Source organism: Narcine bancroftii, chromosome 12 (genome assembly GCF_036971445.1).
Source record: "Narcine bancroftii isolate sNarBan1 chromosome 12, sNarBan1.hap1, whole genome shotgun sequence".
Taxonomy (NCBI): Eukaryota; Metazoa; Chordata; class Chondrichthyes; order Torpediniformes; family Narcinidae; genus Narcine; species Narcine bancroftii.
Genome location: NC_091480.1, coordinates 7,623,238 through 7,650,692, shown reverse-complemented (window position 1 = coordinate 7,650,692; position 27,455 = coordinate 7,623,238). Strand labels below are relative to the sequence as shown.

The 27,455-nt window shown below is 46.3% G+C and overlaps 2 protein-coding genes across 5 annotated transcripts in view; both read right to left on the bottom strand.

Moving 5' to 3' along the window:
* The window catches only part of trrap (transformation/transcription domain-associated protein), a 228,147-nt gene extending 202,357 nt beyond the window's left edge, over positions 1-25,790 (bottom strand). For all 4 annotated transcript variants that reach the window (XM_069906478.1, XM_069906479.1, XM_069906482.1 and 1 more), the window contains exons 1-13: positions 25,752-25,790; positions 22,065-22,223; positions 16,340-16,389; positions 16,046-16,156; positions 14,544-14,648; positions 11,576-11,659; positions 10,278-10,334; positions 10,068-10,193; positions 8,321-8,398; positions 7,102-7,190; positions 2,634-2,730; positions 2,417-2,555; positions 564-642 (exon numbers count right to left, since the gene is read on the bottom strand). In XM_069906478.1, coding sequence (XP_069762579.1) covers positions 564-642; positions 2,417-2,555; positions 2,634-2,730; positions 7,102-7,190; positions 8,321-8,398; positions 10,068-10,193; positions 10,278-10,334; positions 11,576-11,659; positions 14,544-14,648; positions 16,046-16,156; positions 16,340-16,389; positions 22,065-22,161 — 1,112 coding nt within the window. In that variant the 5' untranslated portion in view covers positions 22,162-22,223; positions 25,752-25,790. The remainder of the gene's footprint in view (positions 1-563; positions 643-2,416; positions 2,556-2,633; positions 2,731-7,101; positions 7,191-8,320; positions 8,399-10,067; positions 10,194-10,277; positions 10,335-11,575; positions 11,660-14,543; positions 14,649-16,045; positions 16,157-16,339; positions 16,390-22,064; positions 22,224-25,751) is intronic.
* On the bottom strand, positions 24,007-25,530 carry LOC138746568 (uncharacterized). Its single transcript, XM_069904857.1, has one exon. It carries the CDS (start codon positions 25,528-25,530, stop codon positions 24,007-24,009), a length of 1,524 nt encoding a protein of 507 aa, XP_069760958.1.
* Positions 25,791-27,455: the final 1,665 nt, after the last annotated feature.

Here is a 27,455-nt window from a genome sequence, read left to right as displayed (position 1 = left end):
TCTCTTCATTTTGCTTCAGGTTTATTCCAATTCTATCAATAAATTCAGACAAAAGCAGAAAGTTGACCAAATACAGGAGATTGTTTGGTACATTTAAGAGGTAAAGGTTCCATTATTGTCACATAATATTACATTTAGAACGTAACATGAAATTCTTTCACTTTGTCTACTGTAAGGAAGACAGAGAGTCACAGTGTCCCTCATAGAAACGAGGCCCCAGCAAGGAACAAACTTGCAACCCCTGGTTTACAAGACCAGTGCTCCAACCATTGTACTGAGCTACCGGAGCCTCGAAGAGATGATAGTAATTGCTTAAAACTGCCACAACAATTAAATTCCAAACACACACGTGGAAATATGCTCACATTAAATTGTCAGCAAAGTGAAGGCATCACCAAGAGCCAACATTAAAGCAACAGATTGGAATGCTTAATTTTTAAATACTGGCAATCCATGAAGGCCATCTGCAGGCAAGTCAAAGGGAACATTTAAGTTCTGCATGCAGGCAATCTTTAATTAAACTTCCCAATATATATATTCCACAGCCTCAACAGATGACTCACCTCAGCGTTTCGCGAGCTGTGTATCCCGAGCCTATTAGCACAGATTCATCAAACAACTTATCCATGCATGGAATGAACTCTGTAAAACAAATTATTAGTATTATGCAGAGAACCACCACTGGTCTCTCTTTAATGCAAACATAAAACTAATAAAAGATCATCAATTCTTCCCTTGTGAAGCATTAATAATATTAGACCATGCAAACATGTTTACACTGCTGCCATGTCCATCCAGCAAGGTAAATACCTAGAGTAGTGGTTCTCAACCTTTCCCTTTCCACCCACATCCCATTTTAAGTAGTCCCTCTGCCATCGGTGCTCTGTGATTAGTAAGGGATTGCTTCAGGTGGGATGTGAGTGGGAAGGGAAGGATAAGAATCACTGCTCCAGACCCAAATGTTACTGAAATATTTGGCTTGAGAAATATTGTCACTGGCCCATTTCCTTTGGAGTTCTGAAACCGTACACATAACGAGTCAATGAGGGACGATTAAAACAGTGGTTTTCAAACAATTCTGTACTGTTCAAGGCCACACTGCAGGAAGCCCCAGTGCCTCTGGACTCAGAGCATGAAGTTACAGTCCTGTGCCCCCATCCAAACAGACTCAGCTTGGTTACCACAGGATCAGAGGCTTCACGCTTCACTCATACAGCTGAACTTTGGAAAGGGATTCACCAGCAAGGGTTGCTGTGCACAGACTCAGAGGACGGTGACTGACTACTGGAACTAGGTCATGGACTTAGTCCCAGAGCCACGCAGGACAGACAAAGGCCCTTCAGCCCAGCATATCTATAATGATCACCAAGTATCAAGAAAGGTTGATATATTTCAATGGGGATCAAGGACAGAACAGAGGCACTAAGGTAAAGGATTAGCCTTGTCCTTACTGAATGGTAGAGCAGTTGAGATGGTCTGAATGGACTATTGTTGCTTCATTTTCTGATGTACCCCTGCAAGGCCACACCCAAACTGAGAACTTGGATGAGGCTCAAGAGGTTTTATTGACATTGGCAGCATTGACATTACAGGCCAAACAGCCTTGTTTTGTCCCATAATTCTCCATCTTCTATGACATGTACTAAAGATGGCTAAATGTAGAAGAGCAATTTTTAAAAAAATCTCTTCATTAACAACTCATTCTAGTGCAATGTAATTATTCGCCAAGTTACTGGCTATCAGGTTCTTGATCCTTATTATAGGTACCTTACTACCATAATCATAAACCATTCCAGGACAACAAAAGGATATGTCTGTACTACTGAAATGCCACTCTTCCTTTTGGACTGTATCTGTGAATATTACACAGTATTACACCAAGGACGAGAGAACGCTGCTTCATCAGGTCGTACTTGTGCAATCAGATGACAATAAACTTGATTTATCTCTATCTTCCATCCTAGGATAATTTAATGTACATTATTGCAATTATTTTTTGACACAAAGTACCTATTTAAATTTTTTAATTTATATTTAAATTTAAACACAGCACAGTAGCAGGCCCTTTCGGCCCGCGAGTCCGTGCCGCCAAATTACACCCAATTGACCGACAACCCCAAGTGTGTTTCAAATGGTGGAAGGAAACCGGAGCCCCTGGGGAAAACGCACACAGACTCGGAGAGAATGTTCAAACTCCTTGCAGACAGCGCGGGATTCGAATCTGGTCCCGATCACTGGCGTTGTAACAACGTTGTACTAACTGCTATATTAACTGTGCCAGCCCTACTTGCAGCAAGTATGAATTTCAGTACCCAGGTATGCGTGCACAATAAACTGATCCACCTCTACATTTCTTCTTCTTAGTAAGACTTTTCACATTCAACAGCACAGAAGACTGCAAACTCAAACGACATACGGTTACGAAGGTCAGTGGTGAGAATGTGTTTGGCTGCAATCAGCAGTTCCTTCCGCAGGTGGGCAGTTTCAGACGGACAGTTAGACAAAAGTTGTAACATCCCTTTCACCATCTGCTGCGAATACTTTCCCACCAACTCCTGTGGAAAGAGAGGCAGGATTGCTCATAGAATCTCTCGCAAGATCCAACTCAAACCATTCCAAGAAAAAGGCTGTACCTGATAGATTCGGATGATGTAAGCCAGAAAGGACAATGTTTTAATCTGTGCAGCAATGAAGTCAGCGTACAGTTCTTTGTTGTAAAGTTTATTTTGTCTGTAATTAAAAGAAAAACACCTCATTAAGGTACAAATCTAGAAATTCAAGCATTTAACGCTTTGGTCTCCGTGTCCAGGTTTTCTGGGACTGGTTTTATCGTCAACCACCAGCTGGTTCATACTGTAGTTTACCCACGGACCCAGTCCGGAGTATATATTATACAAAATTTAAAATGGCTGGAGTCCAAAGAGTTAACATTCTGTAAAGTAAGATGCGCAGCAATTTATCCGGGGCAGCACAAAGCAATTAAAAGATGTATTTCACATTAAGACTCTAAAAATGAAAATCTATTTGCAGTGTAATATTCCACAATCTACACTGGAAACGGCTAACTAATCCCAGATTTCATCTCTTATTGAAATTGGAGATAGGACTCATTTAAAAGACTTTTACATTTTTTTGCAGCAACCCAAGCTTTCCCACGCTACCCAAATCTAACCCCAATCCAACTGCGGCACCCTTCTCATTGCCAGTGGGATTTCCCAAAAATACTAGATTTTATTTTCCTGCCAGACAGTTCCAGCATCAACTCACACAAAGCTCTATTTGTAACCTTTAATGGATAATGTTTCACAGTACAGGAAGCAACTGCATCAGTTATTTCAAGATCCACATTCCAAGCTCAGAACCATTATCAGTGAACTGTGGCAAGACCGATTCTGGGTCTCGTTCACTGCAGACCCCATTATCAAATGTCAAAATGCTCCAATAGTTTAAGTCAAAAGCTGGCAGTCCCTGGTGATCATCTCTTGTGGAGGTCAGAAACCTGTCGGACACAAGATAATGCAAAAGATTTTAATAATTTTGGTATAACCACCCCATAGATTTGCATCTTCACCTCACCAATAATGAATTAATTCTAACCACATATTATCAAATTCAAGTTTATAAACATTTCTTTTCTTTCTTTTCTTTGGCTTGGATTCGCGGGCGAAGATTTATGGAGGGGTAATGTCCACGTCAGATGCAGGGTCATTGGTGACTGACAAGTCCGATGCGGGACAGGCAGACACAGTTGCTGCGGTTGCAAAGGAAAATTGGTGGGTTGGGGTTGGGTGTTGGGTTTTTCCTCCTTTGTCTTTTGTCAGTGAGGTGGGTTCTGCGGTCTTCTTCAAAGGAGGATGCTGCCCGCCGAACTGTGAGGCGCCAAGATGCACAGTTTGAGGCGAGATCAGCCCACTGGTGGTGGTCAATGGGGCAGGCACCAAGAGCTTTCTTTAGGCAGTCCTTGTACCTCTTCTTTGGTGCACCTCTGACACGATGGCCAGTGGAGAGCTCGCCATAGAACACGATCTTGGGAAGGCGATGGTCCTGCATTCTGGAGACGTGACCTACCCAGCGCAGTTAGATCTTCAGCAGCGTGGATTCGATGCTGTCGGCCTCTGCCATCTCGAGTACTTCGATGTTGGTGATGAAGTAGCTCCAGTGAATGTTGAGAATGGAGCGGCGACAGCGCTGATGGAAGCGTTCTAGGTGCCGTAGGTGATGCCGGTAGAGGACCCATGATTCAGAGCCGAACAGGAGCGTGGGTATGACAACGGTTCTGTACACGCTGATCTTTGTGCATTTCTTCAGGTGACTGTTTTTCCAGACTCTTTTGTGTAGTCTTCCAAAGGCGCTATTTGCCTTGGCGAGTCTGTTGTCTATCTCCTTGTCGATCCTTGCAATAGATGGAATGGTGCTGCCGAGGTAGGTAAACTGGTTGACCGTTTTGAGTTCTGTATGCCCGATGGAGATGTGGGGGGCGGGGGTGGCTGGTAGTCATGGTGGGGAGCTGGGTGATGGAGGACCTCAGTTTTCTTCAGGCTGACTTCCAAGCCAAACATTTTGGCAGTTTCCGCAAAACAGGATGTCATGAGCTGGAGTGCTGGCTCTGGATGGGCAACTACAGGAATTGAGATGATAATTTTTATTCCCCCACAGATTCTTCAGATTTTATGTATTTTCCCCAGGGCATTGGCAAGTGAACCGGCGTGGACTTGAAGGGCCGACATGGCCTGTTTCCACGCCGTAAACAGTTATATGGTTAAAGCGGCATCGTCTGCAAAGAGTAGTTCACGGATAAGTTGCTCTTGTGTCTTGGTGTGAGCTTGCAGGCGCCTCAGATTGAAGAGACTGCCATCTGTGCGGTACAATATAATGTTCATTATATTGTACATATACAACCAGTTGGAACAGTATTTCTCAAGGTCACAGTGTACAGTACCCAGCACATAATAATCACATTTTGGAATAATTTACTCAGTTACAGGATGCCATTCATCAATCTCACAGCATGCAGGAAGAAGCTATTTCCCAGTAAAAAACGAAATAAGGAACTCAGCAAGTCTCCCAGCTTATTGGCTCTGTGAAAGGAAACAGAGGGAAAAGGGGGAAAGAGGGAGGGGGGGAGAGGAAAAGAGAGAGAGAGAGGGGGGGAGGGAGGGAGGGAGGGAGGGAGGGAGGGAGGAGGGGAAGGGGGGAGGGGAAGGGGAGGGAAAGGAGACATTCGAAAGATGGAAGGGGGGGTCCTAACAGAAACCAGAGGTCAATGTTACTGCCATCCAGCTGAAGAGTGCCCAGATGGAATACGTGGCATTGCTCCTTCAATTTGCGAGTGGCTGCGAGATCCGCTGAGTTCCTGCAGCATTTCTGTGTTTTTATTAGAAGTTATTTCCCAGCCTGGCAGTCCTGATTTTGACGCTCCTGTGTCTCCTTCCTGATGAGAGGAGATCAAAGATACAGTGTGCTGGATGGAAAGGGTCTTCTATAATTTTTTTTGTCAACCTCCTTGGGAAGTGTAGGAAAGGAAAAACTGCAGATGTTCAACGTGTGAAACGACGTAAATGTCTTGACTGACTGAACTGTCATTTTGTTTCTTTCTCCAGAGATGCTACCCAATTGCTGAGTACTTCTAGCATTTTCTATTTTTATAGCAATATCTTGATTTCTACACTTGCATTTCTTGAAACATCAGTTGTCAACCATCAATGAATCTCCTTCGAAGAATGCAACAATCCATACATCCATTTTGTGAGCCACCAATGCAAACAAACGCACTGGGAACCCCAGCATCCATTCACTCACCTGCTCAATATAAACAGAGTCCTGACTCTAAGGACTGATTTTGCAAGTCTCATTTATTAACACCACCTTAATTACCAAATGCTTTCCTAATTCATTAATCCTTCTCAAGCTCCTAAAGATTTGCCCGGTCTTCGGAAGAAGATGCAGAAAGTAGTGAACACAGCTCAGAATATCAACCAACCCCACCCCTCCATGGACTTCATCTATATCTCCTGTTGCCCAGGAAAGGAAGCCAACAGACTGAAGGACCCATCACACCCCCATTTAAGGAAAGATACAATGTTTCCCCTTCCACAGTCTCCACATCCTTCCTGTAATGGAGTGATCAATTCTCTTGTTAGAACGTAAGCAATACTATAAAGACCAGCGTTTCTTGTCACCCCACTGCCTTTAGAATGTGATGGAGCCATCTTCTTTAATTGCGCCAATCCCACTGATGCAGCCCCCAAGGGGCTGTTCGGAAGTAAGCTCCACAATGTCGAACCCACTGATGACAAACCAGTGACATCTTCCCACTGTTTACATATTTTGACTTGAAGGGGAAACAGTGAGTTGTGTTATTGTTGTGCCTGATGCCCTTGTCCTTCTGAACCACAGAGATGGCACAAAGATCCAGAAGGAGATGTCAGAGCAGCAACTGCAAGGGTTCTCTTTGATACAATTTCCATTAACCATCATCAAATGAAATTGAGCAAAAAAGGATAGATTGAGTTGGCAGGAACAGACAAGGAAAGAGAATGTCTGAGCCTCTAGTCTGAAGATTTCCAAAGCTATATTTTCCAGGTCCCCCTGTGTGTGCTTTGGTTCTTCTTATCACTAGGAACAAAGATGGTTCAAGCCTGGATAGAAGCAGTAACATTATCCTCCAAAAAAACGACAGCCACCGCAGATTTTTTAGTCAGCCACTGAACAATGAAAAGGGCTACTCTAATTCTGCAAATGAACAAGTCAGACTTCTGGTTAAATCACTTGGATGATTATACTGTAAAATCCCTGCTATCCGGCACCCATGGGAATTGGTAGATGCCGGACAAGTGAATTTCCCGGTTGCTTGAGATTGCGAGTTATGTGAATGGCAAGGTGTGCTAATTTTAAACTTCCATATTTTTTACCCATTTAATTTTTTACCAGATGCTTGAATTCTAGATAACAGAGATTTTACTGTATATTGCATCCGTCAAAACCTTCGTCAGCCGTCTGCTCCACAAAATTATATTAACCAGATGGTTTGAGACGAAGCATGAATTTGGACGAAACGATGACCCTGCAGTCTACAGCACCATCTAGAGGAGAATCGCTTACCTTGCTTGAGGTGTGACCTGCAGCATAATTGTACTCATTATTAAGGGGACGAATTCAGACACAACGTTGTGTATACTCTGTTTGTACAGCTGAAATGAAACAGGAAAATTGCTACATTTTGGACCAATGCTTGGCATTAAGATAACAAATTGCCTTGGTTATTTTAATCCATCAATCAAATCACCTGAAAATATGCTTTATACCCCTGCCAGCCACTGAGAAATAAATAGATCGATAACAAGAGTGAACAAAGGGAGGCTGGAGGGATTCAGTGGGTCAGGAAGCTTCTTTGGAGAGATGGCCCCTCAATGTTTTGGGTCAGGTTCCCTCTACACCTTTCCTATCCATTTAACTGCTTACAAGTTTTTTTTAATCATTACACTTCCCCCCCCGCCCCCCACCTCCACCACTTCCTCTGGCAGCTCGTTCCACACCCCCACAACCTTCTGTGGGACGAAGGTGCTCCTCAGACCTCTTAAATCTTCAATCAATGTCCTCCAGCCCAGCCATTCTCAATCTTCTTTCACCATGGCCCCCCCCCACCAGGACTCTGCTTAGTTTAGGGGCTGGAGCCCTTCATCAAACTGTGAGCTTATTCCTTAAACTTTGGTTCTGTGTCTTTATCTTTGTTATATAAAGGACACTGTTTGGCCTGCTGAGTTTCTCCAGCGTCGTGTTTTTACTTCAATCTGAAGAATTTTGTGTTTTAATCCTGAAAATGAACGGCCTCCCATCGTGAAGGAGAAGGGTATTTTTGAAGGATTCTACCAGTTGAAGGCAACACAGGCAGATCCGTGCTGGGGCTCCCTGCACAAGGACTCTGCTGTCCTCACTGGAGTTTTTTTTTGGGGGGGGGGCAGTGAGAAGAGTGAAAAAATAGCAAGAACCACAAGAAATTGCAACAGGATGCCAGGTTGAATAATTAAATTGTTTTAGATTAAATTTTAAATTTAGACTTACAGCACAATAATTTACAGCCAATTAACCTACACTCCCTGGTACGATTCAAATGGTGGAAGGAAATCGGAGCCCCTGGAGAAAACCCATGCAGACACAGGGAGAACGTACAAACTCCTTCCAGTGTGGGATTCGAACCCCAGTCACTGGCGCTGGAGCAGCAGTGCGCTAACCACTACGTTAACCGTGCCGCCCGTAGAATTGTAATCCTGTTCAGAAAAGGATGTTCCATGCACAAAAACAGAAAGCAGTAGTGAATTACCTGGTACATAAGAACGACGATGATTGGCAGTTCCGCCAGCACCTTGAGTGAAAGGGAGCCTCTGGGAATTACAGTGTGCTGAAAGACAAACACTTTATAAGGAATGGATCTCTCATTGAACTAAACAGAAAGTAAAATCATTTCCCCAACACCTGACACGGAGCTGATACCACAAGAACACCAATGGCCATTAAAACTAATTTTTTTAGGGGGGAGAAAATTAAGCCCCTGAAATTTACTCTGCTGGAGAGTGGAATGGAAATTTGGTGGCACCCAGACTGACAGATTTTCAAAAATATTGCATAATATTCCTACCAACACATTTTTAATGAGCTTCTTTTCAGATGTTATTAAGGAATAAGTTTGCTAGTCAACCAGAAAAGGGCCCAAGTGAGTTCAAAAAGGACCTCAGGAAACAGGGCCCCATTTGGAATGAAGTGACCACTGAAAGCCTCGGACTCAAAGTCACCAAACTCAAGGAGCTGATTGTTGACTTCAGGAAGGGAAAACCAGAGGTGTACAATCCAGTGATCATTGGGAGATCAAAGGTGGGGAGGTGAATATCTATAGCAGTGGCTCTCAACCTTTTTCTTCCAACTCACATACCACTTTAAGTAATCCCTATGCCATAGGTGCTTTGTGATTAGTAAGGGATTGCTTAAGGTGGTAGGTGGGTGAAAGAAATAAATTTGAAAACCACTGTTTTAATCGTGCCTCATTGATTCATTATGTGCACGTTTCATAACTCCAAAGGAAATGGGCCAATGACCATTTTTCTCAAGCAAAATATTCCAGTAACAATTGGGTCTAGAGCAGTGGTTCTCAACTTTCCCTTCCCACTCACATCCCACCTTAAGCAATCACTTACTAATCACAGAGCACCGATGACATAGAGAATACTTAAAGTGGTATGTGAGTTGGAAGAAAAAGGTTGGGAACCACTGATCTATAGAGAACAATGTCGATTGGAGAGCAGCAGCAATCATCAAGGATCCACACCAACCAGCACAAGCTCTGTTCTCGCTGCTACCATCAGGAAAGAGGTGTCGGTGCCACAAGACTCGCCCCACCAGGTTCAGGAACAGCTGCTCCCCCTCCACCATCAGACTCCTCAACTACAAACTCAATCAGGGACTCGTTTAAGGACTCGTACTTCTGCATTTTAATGGTTATTTTCTCACTCTGTATTGTGCAATTTGCTTACATTTCTTTATTTATTTACAAGTGCACACTGAGTAATTATTTTTTTACTACCAATAAGTGGTAATTCTGTCTGTCCCACAGGAAAAAGAATCTCAGGTTTGTATGTGATGTCATGTATGTCCTCTGACAATAAATCTGAAACAGGGCCCCAGTGGGTTTAAACACGAGCTCGGAGATCAGAGCCAAATCATCAGGATTTCTACACAAGGGCATAATGAAGTATCAGAATTTTGCTGGATTAAGGAGAAAGATTCATTTATTTATTTAAGTGACACAGAGAGATTGATTTAGTGCAAAAGACTGAAGATAACACAAGAAATGGCAAATGTAGGCAACTTAGTCTGACGACACTAATTTGATCAGCCTACCTATTCCATTTTGTGTATCTCCTTCAGAAATTAAAGTATCCTGAGACTTTTAAAAACACAGATTAAAATTGCCATGCTCCTTTCAAACAGTCTGCAGCCAGTCAAGAGAGAGACTCTGGGTCTGGGATCTACTTGTCAAAATGAAAGACAACATAAAACTTGTCAGGGTAGCTTACTGTTCTCGATTCACTGTCCTCTCGCTCGGGATTGGTCTTGACTGCAACCTGAGTGATCATGCCCACCATCTCTGGGGAAGGAACAGTGTTGTCAGCAATAGCTTGGGGCTTTTCAAAGTATCGTGTCTACAAGGAAGATCATAACATTAGGGATTTTGCTTGGACAGATGCTAAGAGATGTGACTGAATAACCCCTAGCACAATACCTACCACAACTTTTGGGAGATCATTGTAAATCTGCTTCACAAAATCAAGGAAGTGGTGAATCTGTATATTTAAAAACAATAACACTGCATTAGAAAAATCATGCTCGCTTTATAGCTGTATTCTTGAAAGACGATCCGAGATGAGATTAGTTCAGGAGGAGAGAAGCCCAGGACTGAACTCCAATAAGTTTAGATGGGGCAGGATCTTATAAAAACAAACAAAATTTTGAAAGGAATCTCTTTTTCCCCATTTTTAACGACATACCACAGTAGAAGGCCCTCCCGGCCTGTGAAGCCTGTACCGCCCAATTAACCTACCAACCCTGTACATTGTGAAGGATGGGAGGAAACCAGAGCACCTGGAGAAAGCCCACACATTCAAACTCCTTACAGACAGTGGCAGATTTGAACCCTGGTCACTAACCCCTGCACTAAGCATGCTGACCAGATAGAAGCTGTGGGGTTGTTTGCACAGGCAAGTGAGACTAGAACCAGAGACACTGCCTCAAGATGCAGGGGAGTAGATTTAAGACAGAGATGAGGAGAGTAGTGAATCTATGGAATTCTCTGCCCAATGAAGCAGTAGAGGCTACATCATTAAGACACAGATAGATTTTGTTTTTGCATAGTAGGGGATTTGAGGATAATGGGGAACAGATAGGTAAGTGGAGCTGAGTCCACACCCAGATTAGCCGTGATCTTACTCTAGATCCTTTTGATCACATGCCCTCCCCAATTTACACTGATACCATTCTTGCATTATCCTCTAGTTGGATGGCAGATTTCTGCTCCTATTTCTTATGTTCTCAGAATCCAAAATGAATTAGAAACCATCAGTTAATGTATAAGGTTTAAAATGAACTTTTAAGCATTAGAAAAAAAACTAACTTCATGAATCGAATTATTTTTAAAAACTGTGAAACATGGTGGCTGAGTTACTCGACCAGTATCAAAGGGACCATTGATTCAGGAACACAAGCTTGAATCTCACTAGAGAAGCTGAGAAATTTAATTAAAGGCTGCTATCAATACCCATTACCATGACACCACCAGATTTCTCACAAAAAGCCACTTTGTTTATTGAGGGAAGGAAATGGAGAGTCCTCCTCTGATCTGGCCCATGCATGACTTGAGACTCCTCTCCAAAGCAGCCTAGCAAAAGCGCCCATTTCAGTGGCCATTGGAACAGACAAGCCGCATGCACTCCCGTGGATGAACAAACACAGGAGTATAAGACACAATGCAAAATCTCATCGACACCTGTACATTCTGGTTTTTTTTTTATAAATCGAGGACACTTACTTCCTGCGTGATTGGGGGCCTGAACTGTTTGTGCAGCTCAATGATGATGCGGAGGCAAATGAGAACATTCTCCTCATTCTCAACCTAAAACACAGTAAGGGCAACATCACTTTCAACATTCAACCATCAACACAGATTTTAATTCTTCCACTGCACTCTCCTTTGTCGAAACATTTAAAATTTAGATATACAGTAACAGGCCCTTCCAGCCCACAAGCCCGTGTCGCCCAAATATCCAAATTAATTTACAAGCCAGGTACATTTTGAAACGTGGGAAGAAACAGGAGCACCCGGAGGAAACCTGCGCAGACACGGGAAGAACACACAAACTCCTTCCAGATAGTGCCAGATGCAAATCCTTTGGTTAAATATTTAAAATTTAGTTGTAATAACAGGCCCTCCCTTGTCCAGGAGCTAGTGCCACCCAAATATCCCAATTAACCTAAAAAAGCCCTACAAGTTTTGGAGGGTGGCAGGAAACCGGAGCGTCCAGAGGAAACCCATGCAGGTCGCGGGGAGAACGTACAAACTCCGTACAGACAGCACTGGATGTATGATCCATAATTATCATAAAATATTTGCAGTTTAACACCATGGCTAGTTGATCCATTTTGAGCTCGAATAGGGCACCTTCACATTACTTTATGTTTTATGACATTTGGTCCATTGAGTCTGTCCAGGTTCTTAATAGGTCTGCCCTTCATTCCATTCCCCTATATTTCCCTGTAACCTGTTCCTCATGTACCTGCTCATCTCCTTCTATCCCCTTAATTCTCCCAGCAACCATCCACACCAGGCACAATTGACAGTGACTAATCAGCCTGCCGACCTTCACATCTTTGCGATGTGGGTGAATTCCAGAGTGCCTGAAGAACTCCAGGCAGTGAGAACGGGCAAAGTTCACAGAGAGACAGCACCAGAGGTCAGGATCAAACAGGAGCTGCAGCAATGAGTAACCATGTCACCCAAACCACTTGCAGGTGGAAATGGTGGGTCAGTATTTCACGGCTGAACCCTTTAACAAGTCTGGAGGGAAGAGTGATATACATGCAAGTGGGGGGGGGGGGGGGGGGGAAGGAGCTAGGAGAAGAGCCCAGAGGGATAGGGCAGAAGGTGTGAGAGGTTGAGAAGTCGATCGAAGCATGCAGTTGCACACAGGGACTTGGGAGTGCTTGTGCATGAATCACAAAAGGTTGTTTTGTAGGTGCTCCGAGTAATCAAGGTGGCAATGGAATTCTGGCCTTCATTGCTGGAGGGATTGAATTCAAGAGCAGGGAAGACACCAGGGAAGCAAAAGATTGTGAGAGGGTTCAACAAAGTATAGGCCAAGAGGTTTTCTTGACAGAGGAAACTAGAAACTAGAATTAGAAATTGAAGATTGTCTGCTTAAAGAAGATACAAGGAAGGATTTCTTCCCTCAGGCAAAATCTTCAAAATGTTCCATTCACAAGACTAATAATGGCTAAATTGTAAAGTACAGTAAAATCCTCATTATCTGGAATTCAAGCAACCAGCAAAAAAAGTGGAAAATAAATAGGTAACAAATACAAAAGTTTAAAATTAGTACCCTAAGCAATCCATGAAACAAGCAGTCTCAAGCAACCAGCAAATTCACTTAGCCAGCGTCTACCAATCCCTATAGGTGTTGGATAACAGGAGTTTTACAATATATTTAAGACTGAGAGTTTTTTTTGGTCTGAGTGAAACACGATTGGCTGCAGATGCTGTGATTGCAGTAAAAACATCAAAATGCTGCAGGAACTCGGGTGGACTTTTCAACATCTACATTGCTGATATTTTGGGCCTGAGCCCTTCTTCAAGTGGGAAAACAAAAATCAGAAAGGGCAGAAGCAGGATATATCAGAAAGTCTCAGAATTCAAACAATGGGGAGGAATCCAGACCAACAAAAAGTATTCATTCGATGTGATAAGGGTTTGCGTAGAATTTATCATGTCTGTGTGAAAGGAGACAGGGAATGGAGAGACGGGGGAAGTAAGGGCGTTGGTGTGGGGGGGATTCTTTTTGCCCCGCTGTTAAAATGCACCAACTGAAAACACTAAAGAAGCAAAGAAAATGTTGAAAACTTTGTTCCAAAAATCAAAACGTCACTGACAAAATGATTTTTGTGTGAGAACGCAAATGCTCATTTGTTGGAATTCTATGAATAATTTCAAGAATGAGTTTTCAAACTTGCAGGAAATATACAATTTGTCTGCAATGGAGCCAAATTTATGTGGTACAAGTAGGAACAAGGAGTCGGGGTCTAAAAATCAATAGCATCAATGGTTTACAGCCTATTCACTGGTCTTATCTCTAAACTAGTATTCTTAAACGCAGCACTTCTTTACTGAGCTGTGCCATTTATTTCCTCAGGTATAATGGTATTCCTCAGGTTATGGTATAATGGTATTCCCCTCAGGTAATGGATTAATGGTATTCCTCATGTAATGGTATAATGGTATTCCTCAGGTAATGGCATAATGGGATTCCCCTCATTTGTTGCTGCTTTGCTTTTACTGGTGTCCTTGCATCCCAGCAAAGTATTGTATCCAGGCTCCTCGTTCTGAGTCAGAGGCGCCACTGGGTCAAATCCCATTCCGGCTCCTGGAGGACTTCTAATTGACACGTCCAGTGCAGAACTGAAAGAGTGCTAATGTCAGAGGTGCTACTTTGCAATGATACAGTCAAACTAAACCTAACTGATCATTTTGACAATACAGGAAGAGGGGGAATGTTAAATCTCACTGCTGTCATCCTCCCCTATATTTATTCCTCAGCCAATAACTTTACAGAGCCCCAATATTTCTATTATGGTTGTAGCAAAAACACTCTGTAAAAACAATTATTTGTTAGAATTTTGTGAATAATTTCAAGGATGAGTTTTCAAACTTGCAGATTGTTTTACCCACTGTAAACATACACCAACTGAAAACAATAAAAAAAGCAAAGAAAATGTTGAAAACTTACCTCCAAAAATCGAAACATCACTGACAAAATATTTTTTGTGTGGGAACGCAAATGCTCATTTGTTGGAATTCTGTGAATAATTTCAAGGACGAGTTTTCGAACTTGCTGGAAATATACAATTTGTGTGTTAAAGTTAAAATGCGCAGAAATTACGAGCACAACAGCCTTACAAGTAAAATGCTACCTTGGGTTTATAGTTTGGAAATTCTGAACAAATTATGGGGAAATTATTGTTTGACACTTTAAAGTCCACAAGTAGGTCAATTGAATTGAAACTTTCAACTACAATTTTCCAAGTGGTTATATGTAGGAGATATGTAGAGGACCAGCACAGGGCACCAGAAACAGGAAAAACACCTCCCCCTACCCCCTCCCATTGAGAAGAAGCCTGAGAAGCATACCTACAGGACGGTGACTACAGCAACGAACCAGCCTGGAGCTCAGCGGCTGAAAGACACCCACAGGTTGTGGGGAATTGGTGACCTGTGGTCAGAGGACTCGCACAGGCTGTGGGCTGCTGACGGCCTGCAATCAAAGGACCCACACAGCCTGCGGGCTGCTGGAAGCTGGCTCATGGGAACCAAGTATCAGAAGCAGGATTCTAGAGGGTGCTGATGCCAAGAAGGGCTCTTGAAGGGCCTTGGGTGTTGAAGTCTTCCGGATTGCGTCGATGGAGCTCAGGGTTTGAACAGGAATCTGTGCTGGAGGCAAATCCGTAGACACTCAGTGTCTCTGAAGGGACTTTCTTTTTGCTTACTCTCTTTCCCTTAGTGTTAGGGGAAACAAGCAAAGCTCATGGAAACCCTCCCTTAAACAAGTTAAAGCTATTATGTACATTACATTTTTATGCATTATTCCATGACAAGTAAAGGAACTTTGGATGATTAACACTGGAGGATGCTTCTTTGCAATGGGTGTACAAGGAGAAATAGCTGATGGATACAGCCACAGGCTGAGGTTGCAGTAACTGCTCAGTTACCACAGGGAAGCGCAAGGCAACTGTCTTAACCTTGCAAGAGCCCAACCCTACACTTTGACAATATAATTGGAAAACTCAACAAACTCAAGCAAATTCTTAAGAGCAAAAACTTCAGACTGCTCCCATGTACCAGTGCTGGAACACTACACAATCTTAAAAAGTATCAAGATAAAATGCTTAAAATATGGATTTGTTGCACTCCATCAGCCATCTAAAGTTCATTAAGACCATCCACAATTCTTCTTACTATTTGAGGAGGGACATTACCACACAAACTATTAGTGAGCACTTCATGGCTTAAACAAAACAGGCAATTGTAATTATTTCAAATTAAAAAGTTTGTTTATTAAACAGATTGTTTTGCCATGGATTATACAGTACCACATCATGTATCTCCTGGAAGAAAGTTCCCCCGCCCCCCGCTCCCCCCCAAATGAACTGAACGAACACATTATATTTTGCCCCTATAAGCACAATGTGCTGCTGCTCAGAGTAAATCCTGTGAGGCAGTTCTGCCACATACCTGGGCAGACTTCTCCTGAAGGAACTGAACTTCCCCATCTTGCAGGAATGTAAGGAACCGAGGAATGATGTGCTCGAGGAAAGTTGAGTACTGTGGTGAAGTGGTGACATTCTAGAAAAAAAACAAGGTACAGATTTTGCTTGGAAACTGAAAAAAAATCAACAGGACACAAAAGTGCTGGAGAAACTCAGCAGGTCACCAGCATCCATATGAACTAAAGGACACGTTCCAATGCCACAAGAGTCACAAGCTATTTTAAGTTCACACAGAAAATCATTCCATTTGGAAACTTACTTCAAAGTTTTCACTGACTTCCTGCATCATTTTTAGTTTGGTTTCATCGGCTGAAGAAAACAAAAGAAAATTCCGTTAGATCTGAAACACAAGGACAACTTTGCTTTTGATATTAAAAGTTCAACAGAAGCAATCAGATCTTATCAGTTTTACTAACATCGCCCGTATTAGAAAGTAGCATCACCATTCACATACTCACTCTCCCTCCCTCTCTCACGCACACAAATACATGCACACATTAACATACTCAAACACAAACAGCCACTTTCTAAACAGTCTCAAGGGCTCCAGAAATTTATCTCCATCATTTTGCTTCTGTTTAAGTTCTGAATCACTCTCTCAATAGAAGCCGAGAGGTTTTTAATCTCAAAACAACAGATTCTGCCATCATTTCAATATCTAATGTCAGATAGCTTCAATTCCATTAACCCATTCCCATTTGATACAAAGTACAGGGATTGTTACGGACAGAGGTCAAAAAGCAATAAAGCTACAGATGTGACTGGTTCCTCCACTGCTGGCGTCCAATAATTGGCACCAAATGTTAGGAAGGATATCATGGAGAATGTGTGGAGGTGGAGTGCTGGAATGGTCCCAGCCTTGAGGGGACTTCACATATATGAAGTAAAAATACAATGCTGGAGAAACTCAGCAGGCCCACATGCTTTTCAGATATTGACAAAGGGCTCAAGCTTGAAACGTTGGTTATGTATCTTTGTTCTATAGAGGACACTGTTTGACCTGCTGAGTTTCTCCAGCATTATGTTTTCACTTCAACCACAGTGTCTGAAGACTTTCGTATTTTACTTCACATACATAAAGGCTGTTTTCACCACGGGGAGGGTACAAAGATAAAGTGAGCAACAAAATAACCAGAATGTGTTTTATTTGCATTTGGAGGAGGACTTCAATCAGTTGGAGAGGGTGAAGAGGAGATGCACCAGGACTGGAATGCTTGAGTTTGAGGGAAGATGTTGGATAGGCTGGGTCTTTATTTCCTCGTGTCCAGGGGGTATGATCTTTTAGAGGTTTTCTGGATAAAGTAAATTTTCAAGGTAGACAATTCTAGAAATAGAGGGCACTGGTTTACGATGAGAGGAGAAAGATTAGAGAGGGAACTTTCTCACAGAGAGAGGTCCGTATCAGGAACAAGCAGTCAGAACAAACTGTCGAAGCAAGCAATTTCAAAGTTCAAAAGACATTTGGACAGATTTGTGCATAGGAAAGGTTTAGAAAGATATGGACCAAATGCAGGCAAATGGGACTAGCCCAGAATGCCATCTTGACCAGCATGGATGAGTTGGGCCGAAGGGCCTGTTCAGTGCAGTAGAAGAGGGCACACTAAATCATTGAGGCCCCCTTCCACCCTGCACACGGCATCTTTCAGCTGCTCCTGTCAGGGAAGAGATGCCGGGTAACAGAGCCAGCACCACCAGGCTGAGGAACAGCTTCTTCCCAGTGGCAGTGAGAATGAAGAATGACCAAAGGAACTGCTCATACTAGCCCTCCGAAACTCTCATATTCATAAAACAATATTTATTTATATAGATTAATATTTGTCTTGCATATGTATTATTTGTCCGCATGTGTGTTATGTCTGATTGTGCGTCTGCATGTTTTGTACTGAGGACCAGAGAACACTGTTCCATCAGGTTGTACTTGAGCAATCAGATGACAATAAACTTGACTTGAGATTCTATGACTCCAGTTGCTTTACAGTGACACGTGAAGCAGATTGGTAGTCAAACTCAGGTCCAAGCAGGTAAAGTAAGGAGAGCTAGACCCATATGTAAATAACCCAAGTGAAACAAGAAAGTCTGCAGATGCTGTGATTTTTGTAAATACACTCAGCAGGTCACGCAGCGGTAGACCCTTACCTCCTGCGGATGCTGCGGGGCCTGCTGTTTCTCTAGCATTTTTGTGTCTTTACTGTAAATAACCCAACACTCTTCACCGTGCGGGAAAATGCAGTGCATGAGGCAAACGATCTGGATGTGGGCTGCATGAATTTAAACTGCACTGATTAAACCAAAGCCACAACCCTCTATATTTATTCTTGGAACCTTTCAGCTGCTCCTTGTAACCAAGAGGAAGCTTCCTGGTAATATTACCACGGCAACGTACTTAAGGGGAGGATTGGTAATGTGCCAGTGTTGTTGAGATTACAGTGGTAAATACCTCACTAATCTGCTGACCACAGACATCTGTGGGTCTGACCAATATCACTTCAGTTACAAGCAGAAAGCTGCAATCCATCCATGCCAAAACCAAGACCAGCCCAGAAGATCAAGATACAGAGGTCAAACACTTCCTTGGTCCAGGGAAGGAACTGCAAGAAAGGGTTTAAAAAATAGAGGTTTGTGATGGGCAACTTCATGGCAGGTGGTATTGCAGAGTCGAAGGAAAAGAGAAAGAGAGAAACCATAACAAGGCATCTACCGCCCATTTTATACTGCTACCTAATGGAGATCAATCTGCATTGGACCACTTGGAAATACTTGATACAAAATCGGAGACTTGTCAAACTTTCAGCTCACCAACCCCTCCTTTCCAGTGTCTAAGCTGAAACTTCTGCTCCCATTTCTGGACTTGTCCTCACTGTATGAGACCAGTCCAGCATTCCCCTCTTGTTCACATGACAGTCTTCGTTCAGAGTCAAGAGGACTACAGGTCACATTGGAGAAATCAGTGCAGCACTGCTGGCCAGAGGATTCAAAGCAATTCTGAAATTTAGACACACACAGTAACAGCCCATTCCGGCCGTGCCACCCAATTGACCTACAAATCCCATACATTTTGAAGGTGGAGGAAACAAGAGCCCCCGGAGGAAACCCACACAGACATGGGGAGAACGTACAATCTCCTTACAGACTGCGCCAAATCTGAACCCCGTACTTAACCCCTTAAGTACGTTGCCATGGTAATATCACCAGGAAGCTTCCTCTTGGTTACAAGGAGCAGCTGAAAGGTTCCAAGAATACATATAGAGGGTTGTGGCTTTGGTTTAATCAGTGCAGTTTAAATTCATGCAGCCCACATCCAGATCGTTTGCCTCATGCACTGCATTTTCCCGCACGGTGAAGAGTGTTGGGTTATTTACAGTGTTCAAATCTGAATACTGTAACAGTGTTGCTCTAACCAGTATGCTAACTGGGCCACCTTCAAGCAGAAATTGGAGTAAACTGAATTTAAATCACAAATGCAGATCAAAAAGCTATTTTACTTCACAATTATATACCACAGAATCAAAAAAAATAGCAATTTCAGAAATTATTATTTAATCATTAGCTTGCTTTGCAAATCCCATTTACACATGGCTCAGTCTTTCCCAGTTGGAAAGTCATCTGTTTGGGTCCCATTCCAGAGACATGCACACATTGAAGGACGCTCCCAGTGCAGAACAGAGATGTCCTACTCTCAGAGAGGCCAGTTCAGTCTTGTCTGCCCTAATAGGCATAACAGTGCCTCAGCACCATTCAGCCTCGTGCTGCCAAACTGAGGCCATATGCAAATTGGAGGAACACCTTATATTCCATCTCTGCACTCTCCAACTCCACGACATCAATAGTGACTTCTACAATTTCCATTAACCCCCCCCCCCTCCCCTGGTCTCTCTCCCTAATCCCTCTGCTTCCTTTCCTTCCCTTCCTCTTCCTATTAGAGCTATCCTCCTGCCCTCAATCCCCATTGCCTATTTCACCTTTCACCTGTGCTCCTCCCCTTCTCTCCTCACTTCCTCCCCCTACCTTTTTATTCAGGCCTCTTCCTGTCTTCCCGCAATCCCAATGAAGGGTTCAATTCCAAAAGGTCAACATCCTTTGACTTCCAACGGATCCTGCGTGACTTCCTGGATTCCTGCAGCAGTACACTCTACCCCTCTGTCTGCAGACTTTCTGGTTTATCTCAAAATGGAACACTGGCTTTATTCAACTACTGCAATGCTCACTGTGTTTCCAATGTTGACAAAGCAACTGCACATCAAGAGTTCAGTGGTAGGGAAGTACTTTGGGGTATCCACCTCAAGAGCCCAAAAGCCATCAGGAAAACCCAAATTGTCATGGAGCAATACAAAACTTCAAAATTATAACTGAGATGCTAGGCTGAGGAAGCAAGGGTCTGCCTAGTGTAATCTGATATAGATCGATCAATTTGTATCAAGTCCCACATGTGCCTTGCTGCCTTGTGAAAGAATGCTGAGAGGAGTGTAATACCTTAGAAAAGTGACAGGCCCCATGATGTGTGCTGCCTAGCAATTCCCACCTAGTTATAGTTTAGATGAAGGGCTGAAGCCCAAAATGTTGGCTATGTATCCTTACTGTATAAAGTCCACTGTTTGACCTTCTGAGTTTCTCCAGCACAGTGATTTTACTTCAAGTCAAGTTTACAAGCCAACGAAACAGCGTTCTCCTGGTACAAAACATGCGGACACACATCCAGACATAACACACATACAGAAAAACAAAACATATGCAGGACAAGTATTTCATCTCTACAAGTAAATAAATATGGTTTTCTGCCATTGCAATTTTTTCTGTGATTTTATAATTGCGAAATAAAATAGCTTTTTGATCTGCATTTGTGATTTAAATTCAGTAAATAAATATTGCTTTGTACAGGAGTCCCAGAGGATTAGTGTGAGCAGTTCCTTTGGTCGTTCAGCATTCTCATTGCCCGTGGGAAGAAGCTGTTCCTCAGCCTGGTGGTGCTGGCTCCGATCCTCCTGCATCTCTTGCCCAACAGGAGCAGCTGAAAGATGCTGTGTGCAGGGTGGAAGGAGTCCTCCATGATTTTGCACAGAGTCGGCGTCAGAACAAATATAATTGAAGGGCATTAGGTTCACCACCGTTGGGGGGGGGGGGGGCTGCAGAGATTCTGCACAAAATAGCACCTAAGGCAGGGGTGGCCAGTGCATCAAAATAAACAGCAACAAGATCTCACAAGACCTGACCTTGGTGGCCGCCATGTGGTATTAAGCCTTGTATAATTGAGAGTGAATAGTAGGATGAGAAAGAACAACGAGTGTACCAGTTGTGGAAGAAACAGGTTCCTTGTATGTCCAGAATAACGCTCGGGGAGGACGGCACAATAACTGATTTGGGCCGCGGATGCCCTCCCAAGATGCCGACCCTTATTTTGCAAGTCTTCTTTAGACAGCGAAACCAAAAGATCAGGTCAATTTGGAGGGGTGGGAAAGGGAGACTCCAGTGATCCTCTCAGCCACTCTTATAGTCCTGTGGATTAATCTCTGATCCATTTCTCTGCAATCACAGTGTCTGGACACTTTCGTGTTTTACTTCTACCAAGAGTAGAGTATCTTGCACTAGAGTTCCGCAGATCTTGTGACTCGCAAGGGGGGATAATTTGTGTATGTAGTAATATGGCTTAATGCTGATAGGGTAATGCTTGTCACACTGGAGAAGACTGCTTTGTGATTGGTTAAGTCAGATTGTGGTGGGATGTAGAAACACATCCATTTGTAGGTATGGAAGCTCTTTGATACTCTACAGAGGTGACACACCTCCCATAGGCCTGTGTATCAAATAAAGTGGTACTTTTAACAATGTTACTCTTTCGAAATTTGTTCTAAGGTGGAAACTCTAACAAGGCAAGAGTAATAGCAGGTCAAGATGCAACTAACATATATATAGTTCAGTCCCAGAAAACTAGAATAGCTTCAAAGACAGAATGGCCTCTCCCCAAGATGCGATAAAGCTGCCGAACTTACGCGTGTTGTTATCAGTCAAAGCGGCCACAAACTGCAGGTACTTCTTCATTAGGGTGGTCTGATCAACCACCGCACCTGGGGTTGCCACAAACGCCATCCTGGGTGCAGTTGTACTGCCAGCCACAAAGCACCAGGATCCTTACCAAGGAGACGGGTCACCTGCAAACAAGCACAAAGCAGATGGCATTAACATGGACTTTTCTAGTTTCTGCTAATCTGCTCTCCTCTCTCTCCCCCTCCACCCCCCCCCCCCCCACCATTACCTCCTCCCTTCCTTCTCCACCTATCACCTCTTGCCTTTGCATCCACCCCTCTCTCTTTTGCTCTGACATCTACTGACATTTTTCCTTACCTTGACAAAGGGCTCAAGCCCAGAACGTCAGTTCTGTATTTTTACCTTTGCTATATAAAGGGCACTGTTTGACCTGCTGAGTTTCTCCAGCTTTGTATATTTTCACTGCATTACACACCATTGCGGCGTACTGAGCAGCCATGAGCTCACAGGATAGTGCCCGCTACAGGATTAACACTGGGCAGGCAGCAGAGAGACAAGGTGAATCCTCCCACCTGTCCCTCCCTCCCACCCTCCAATTCACTCCCCCCACCTTATCCATGCCCTTTCTTCACCATACACCCTTGTTCATCTGCCCCCCCCCACCCTTTCCATCTCCCCTTCATCCTCTCATAGATTCATTAACCTGCACATTGGCCTCGCAGCAAAATTGTCCTGTCTATTTTCTCCCCACTGCCACTTACTCCTCCCCAAAAATTCCTTACCCCTTTTACTCCCATACATTCCTTCCTCTCTTCCCACACATTTCTACCAACTCTGGCCCTTGACATCTCGTCCCTGTTCCACTCCCCTCCCCCCCAACATATCTCCCATTTTATCTCTTCCTCCCCCTCACCCAGTTTCATCATTCCCTCCATCTCATCTTCCCATCTCTGACCTCCGATTCTGTCTCCTGCTCCCCTCGATTTCCCCCATCCCCTCGTCGTCATCTCCCCCGCCACCCCAAATCTCCGTTTCCCTCCTCTGAAAGTTCAAAGTTCAGGTTTATTGCCAGAGTACAATCATGACATCAAATACAACCCTGAGATTCTTTCTCCGGCGGGCGATACAGAATCACCACTGTATACAAGAAAAGATACGTATACAAAAGAGAAAAATGTACACAAGAAAAAAGTGCAAACAAGCTGTGCAATGCAGAAACTTCTGTCTTCTGGTCCCCCGTCCCCCCCATCCCTCCTTCCATTTCCCATCAGTGATTTCAGTCCACACATCCCCACCCATCCCATAACCACTATCTCCCATCCCCTCCCTGAGACCTCCACACTCCAAACTCTGGATCTCCGTCCTGCATCCCCCAGCCCAAGAATCCCCACTATCCCTTCCCCTGGATCTCTTCTCACTTCATCCCCCCAGACCGTTCCCTCAACCACTCTCTCGGTTCCCCCCATCCCCCAGATTCCTGGACCCCCCCCACCCATCCCAACCTCCCTGACCCTAGTTTCCCCCCCGCACAAACCCCTGGGTCCTTCCCACCCCCTTCAGTTCCCAACCCCCTATTCTCTGAGCCCGGACACTCTGAACCCCCATCCCAGCCCGCTGACCCCAGCACCTGGGTCCTTCCCCTTCCCTGATTTCCTATATTCCTCATGACCTCTACCCTCAATCCCCCAAAACCCCATGTCCATCCAATCCTCTTCCCCCAGTTCCCACCTCCCCTGACCTCCAGATCAGTCCTGGGTCTCCCCTCCCATCCCCCATTCCAAGACCCCTGACCCCCAACCTTGGGTCCCCCATCCCAATCACTCCCCCCCCCCATCCAACACCTTCCCCTAGGTCTCTGCCCCTGGATTCCCTTTCCTAGTCTCCCTACTTCTACTACCTCCCCCAGTCCCCGGGTGGGTGACGCCATCCCCCGCCCCCGAGTGCCCCTCATTCGCCAGGCTCCCCCCAGACCCCGGGCTCCCCCCAGTTCCCGGCCCCCGGGTGCCCCAAGGCCCCATGTGCACCCCAGACCCCAGCCCCGGGTGCTACCCCAGCCCCGGGTGCTACCCCAGCCCCGGGTGCTACCCCAGCCCCGGGTGCTACCCCAGCCCCGGGTGCTACCCCAGCCCCGGGTGCTACCCCAGCCCCGGGTGCTACCCCAGCCCCGGGTGCTACCCCAGCCCCGGGTGCTACCCCAGCCCCGGGTGCTACCCCAGCCCCGGGTGCTACCCCAGCCCCGGGTGCTACCCCAGCCCCGGGTGCTACCCCAGCCCCGGGTGCTACCCCAGCCCCGGGTGCTACCCCAGCCCCGGGTGCTACCCCAGCCCCGGGTGCTACCCCAGCCCCGGGTGCTACCCCAGCCCCGGGTGCTACCCCAGCCCCGGGTGCTACCCCAGCCCCGGGTGCTACCCCAGCCCCGGGTGCTACCCCAGCCCCGGGTGCTACCCCAGCCCCGGGTGCTACCCCAGACCCCGGCCCCAGGTGCCCCCCATTCCCCGGGTGCCCCCCATTCCCCGGGTGCCCCCCATTCCCCGGGTGCCCCCCATTCCCCGGGTGCCCCCCAGACCCCGGGTGCCCCCCAGACCCCGGGTGCCCCCCAGACCCCGGGTGCCCCCCAGACCCCGGGTGCCCCCCAGACCCCGGGTGCCCCCCAGACCCCGGGTGCCCCCCAGACCCCGGGTGCCCCCCAGACCCCGGGTGCCCCCCAGACCCCGGGTGCCCCCCAGACCCCGGGTGCCCCCCAGACCCCGGGTGCCCCCCAGACCCCGGGTGCCCCCCAGATCCCGGGTGCCCCCCAGACCCCGGGTGCCCCCCAGACCCCGGGTGCCCCCCAGACCCCGGGTGCCCCCCAGACCCCGGGTGCCCCCCAGACCCCAGCCCCTGGGTGCCCCCCAGACCCCGGGTGCCCCCCATTCCCCAGGACCCCCATTCCCCAGGCCCCCCATTCCCCAGGCCTCCCATTCCCCAGGCCCCCCATTCCCCAGGCCCCCCAGACCCCGGCCCCCGGGTGCCCCCCGGGTGCCCCCCATTCCCTAGGCCCCCCAGACCCCGGCCCCCGGGTGCCCCCCATTCCCCAGGACCCCCATTTCCCCAGGCCACCCCATTCCCCAGGCCCCCCCATTCCCCAGGCCCCCCCATTCCCCAGGCCCCCCCATTCCCCAGGCCCCCCCATTCCCCAGGCCCCCCCATTCCCCAGGCCACCCAGACCCCGGTGCACCCCCATTCCCCGGGTGCCCCCCAGACCCCAGCCCCCGGGTGCCCCCCAGACCCCGGCCCCCGGGTGCCCCCCATTCCCCAGGACCCCCATTCCCCAGGCCCCCCATTCCCCAGGCCTCCCATTCCCCAGGCCCCCCATTCCCCAGGCCCCCCATTCCACAGGCCTCCCATTCCCCAGGCCCCCCATTCCCCAGGCCCCCCATTCCCCAGGCCCCCCAGACCCCGGCCCCCGGGTGCCCCCCGGGTGCCCCCCATTCCCTAGGCCCCCCAGACCCCGGCCCCCGGGTGCCCCCCATTCCCCAGGACCCCCATTTCCCCAGGCCACCCCATTCCCCAGGCCCCCCCATTCCCCAGGCCCCCCCATTCCCCAGGCCCCCCATATTCCCCAGGCCACCCCATTCCCCAGGCCACCCAGACCCCGGTGCACCCCCATTCCCCGGCCCCCGGGTGCCCCCACATCCCCTCCGCTGCCTTACCGCAGCTCCGCCGCCCGCCCGCCGGCCGGCCGGCCTCTTCACCGCTGCCCTCCCCCTCCGCCTCGGACATTCCTCTGCCAACCTCGCTCCTGGCCTGGCCTTTCCTCTCCGTCTCCCCCACCGAGCCCATCGCTCTCCCCCCTGGGAACAGGGCCAACCCGCAGGCCTCCCGTCGCCAAAATCTCGGGGAACTCATTCTTTCCGCGGAGGAACAAACGCGTGGACGAACGGCGATCAGACCATCAAAAATGAATGTCTTCTCTGACGTCATTAGCACGCGACAGCGCCGCATGCAACAAGAAGAAACTTTATTGATAACAGTCCCTTGGCCAACTCATTGTAAATGTTCAGGCAAGGTTTTCCCAGATAGATTCAACCTGCTTAAACACTGTCCTGACTGCACATAAATTCACATTTCTATGTGAAGGAAAACTTCTTGTCTCGAGGTAGCAAGGTGGACGTTGTTGGTTATCGGACATCTGTGCTCAGCAACAAATACTGTGGTGGGTGAAAGGTGGGGAAGAAAGCAAACAGCATGTTGGCTCTTATTCAAGGTTTCTTTTATTGTCACGCATTAAAAATGTGGTATACGTGATGTACTTTAACGTTTGCCTGCCCGCAGGCAAACATCATATTCACTGGAACTTCAAATTCTCGGGTGTCAACGTCTCCGAGGATCTGTCCTGGAGCCTCAACGCTGATGCAATCACAAGCAAGGCTCGCTTGCTCGCCAGCAGCTATACTTTGTGAGGTGTCTGAGGCGGTTCGGTACGTCACCGAAGACTCTCGTAAACTTATACCGGGGAGAGCATTCTGGCTGGTTGCATCACTGCCTGGTACGGAGGCACCAACTCTCAGGACAAGAATAAACTCCAGAGGGTTGTTAACTTGGCCAACGACATCACAGGCACCAGAATTCACTCCATCGACATGAGGCGGTGTCTTAAAAAAACATCCTCCATCCCAGTGGCTCTTGACCTTTTTCTTTCCACTCACACACCACTTTAAGTATTCCCTATGCCACAGGTGCTCTGTGATTAGTAAGGCTTTGTTTAAGGTGGTATGTGGTGGAAAGAAAAAGTTTGAAAACCATATTTTAATCGTCCCTAATTGGCTCGTTATGTGCATGGTTTTTTATCTCCAAAGGAAATGGGCCAATGACAATTTTTCTCAAGCAAAATATTTCAGTAACAAATGAGCAGTGATTCTCAACCTTTCTTTCCCTTTCCACTCACATACCTCCTCAAGTAATCCCTTACTAATCACAGAGCACCGATGGCATAGGGAATATTTAAGTGGAAAGAAAAAGGTTCAGAACCACTGCTCTATCCTCAAAGACTCCCACCACCCAGGCCATGCACCCTTCACTCTGCTACCATCAGGTAAAAGGTACAGGAGCCTGAAGACAAGCACTTAGTGGCACAAGGACAGCTTCTTCCCCTCCGCCATCAGATTCCTGAATAATCAATGAACCAAAGACACTGCCTTACGGTTCATGCAGTATTATTTTTATTTTTTTGTAGTAATGTCATAAGATCGTTATAATTTGTATGTCTACTCTATGAAGCTGCCGCAAAAGACCGAATTTCATGACTTGTTCATGACAATAAATCCTGATTCTGATTCTGACTAAGAGTCACCGTGATCATTGCCCGGTGCCCATAACAATAGGAGAAAGAGAAGCAAAAGAGAGTCCCTTCAGAC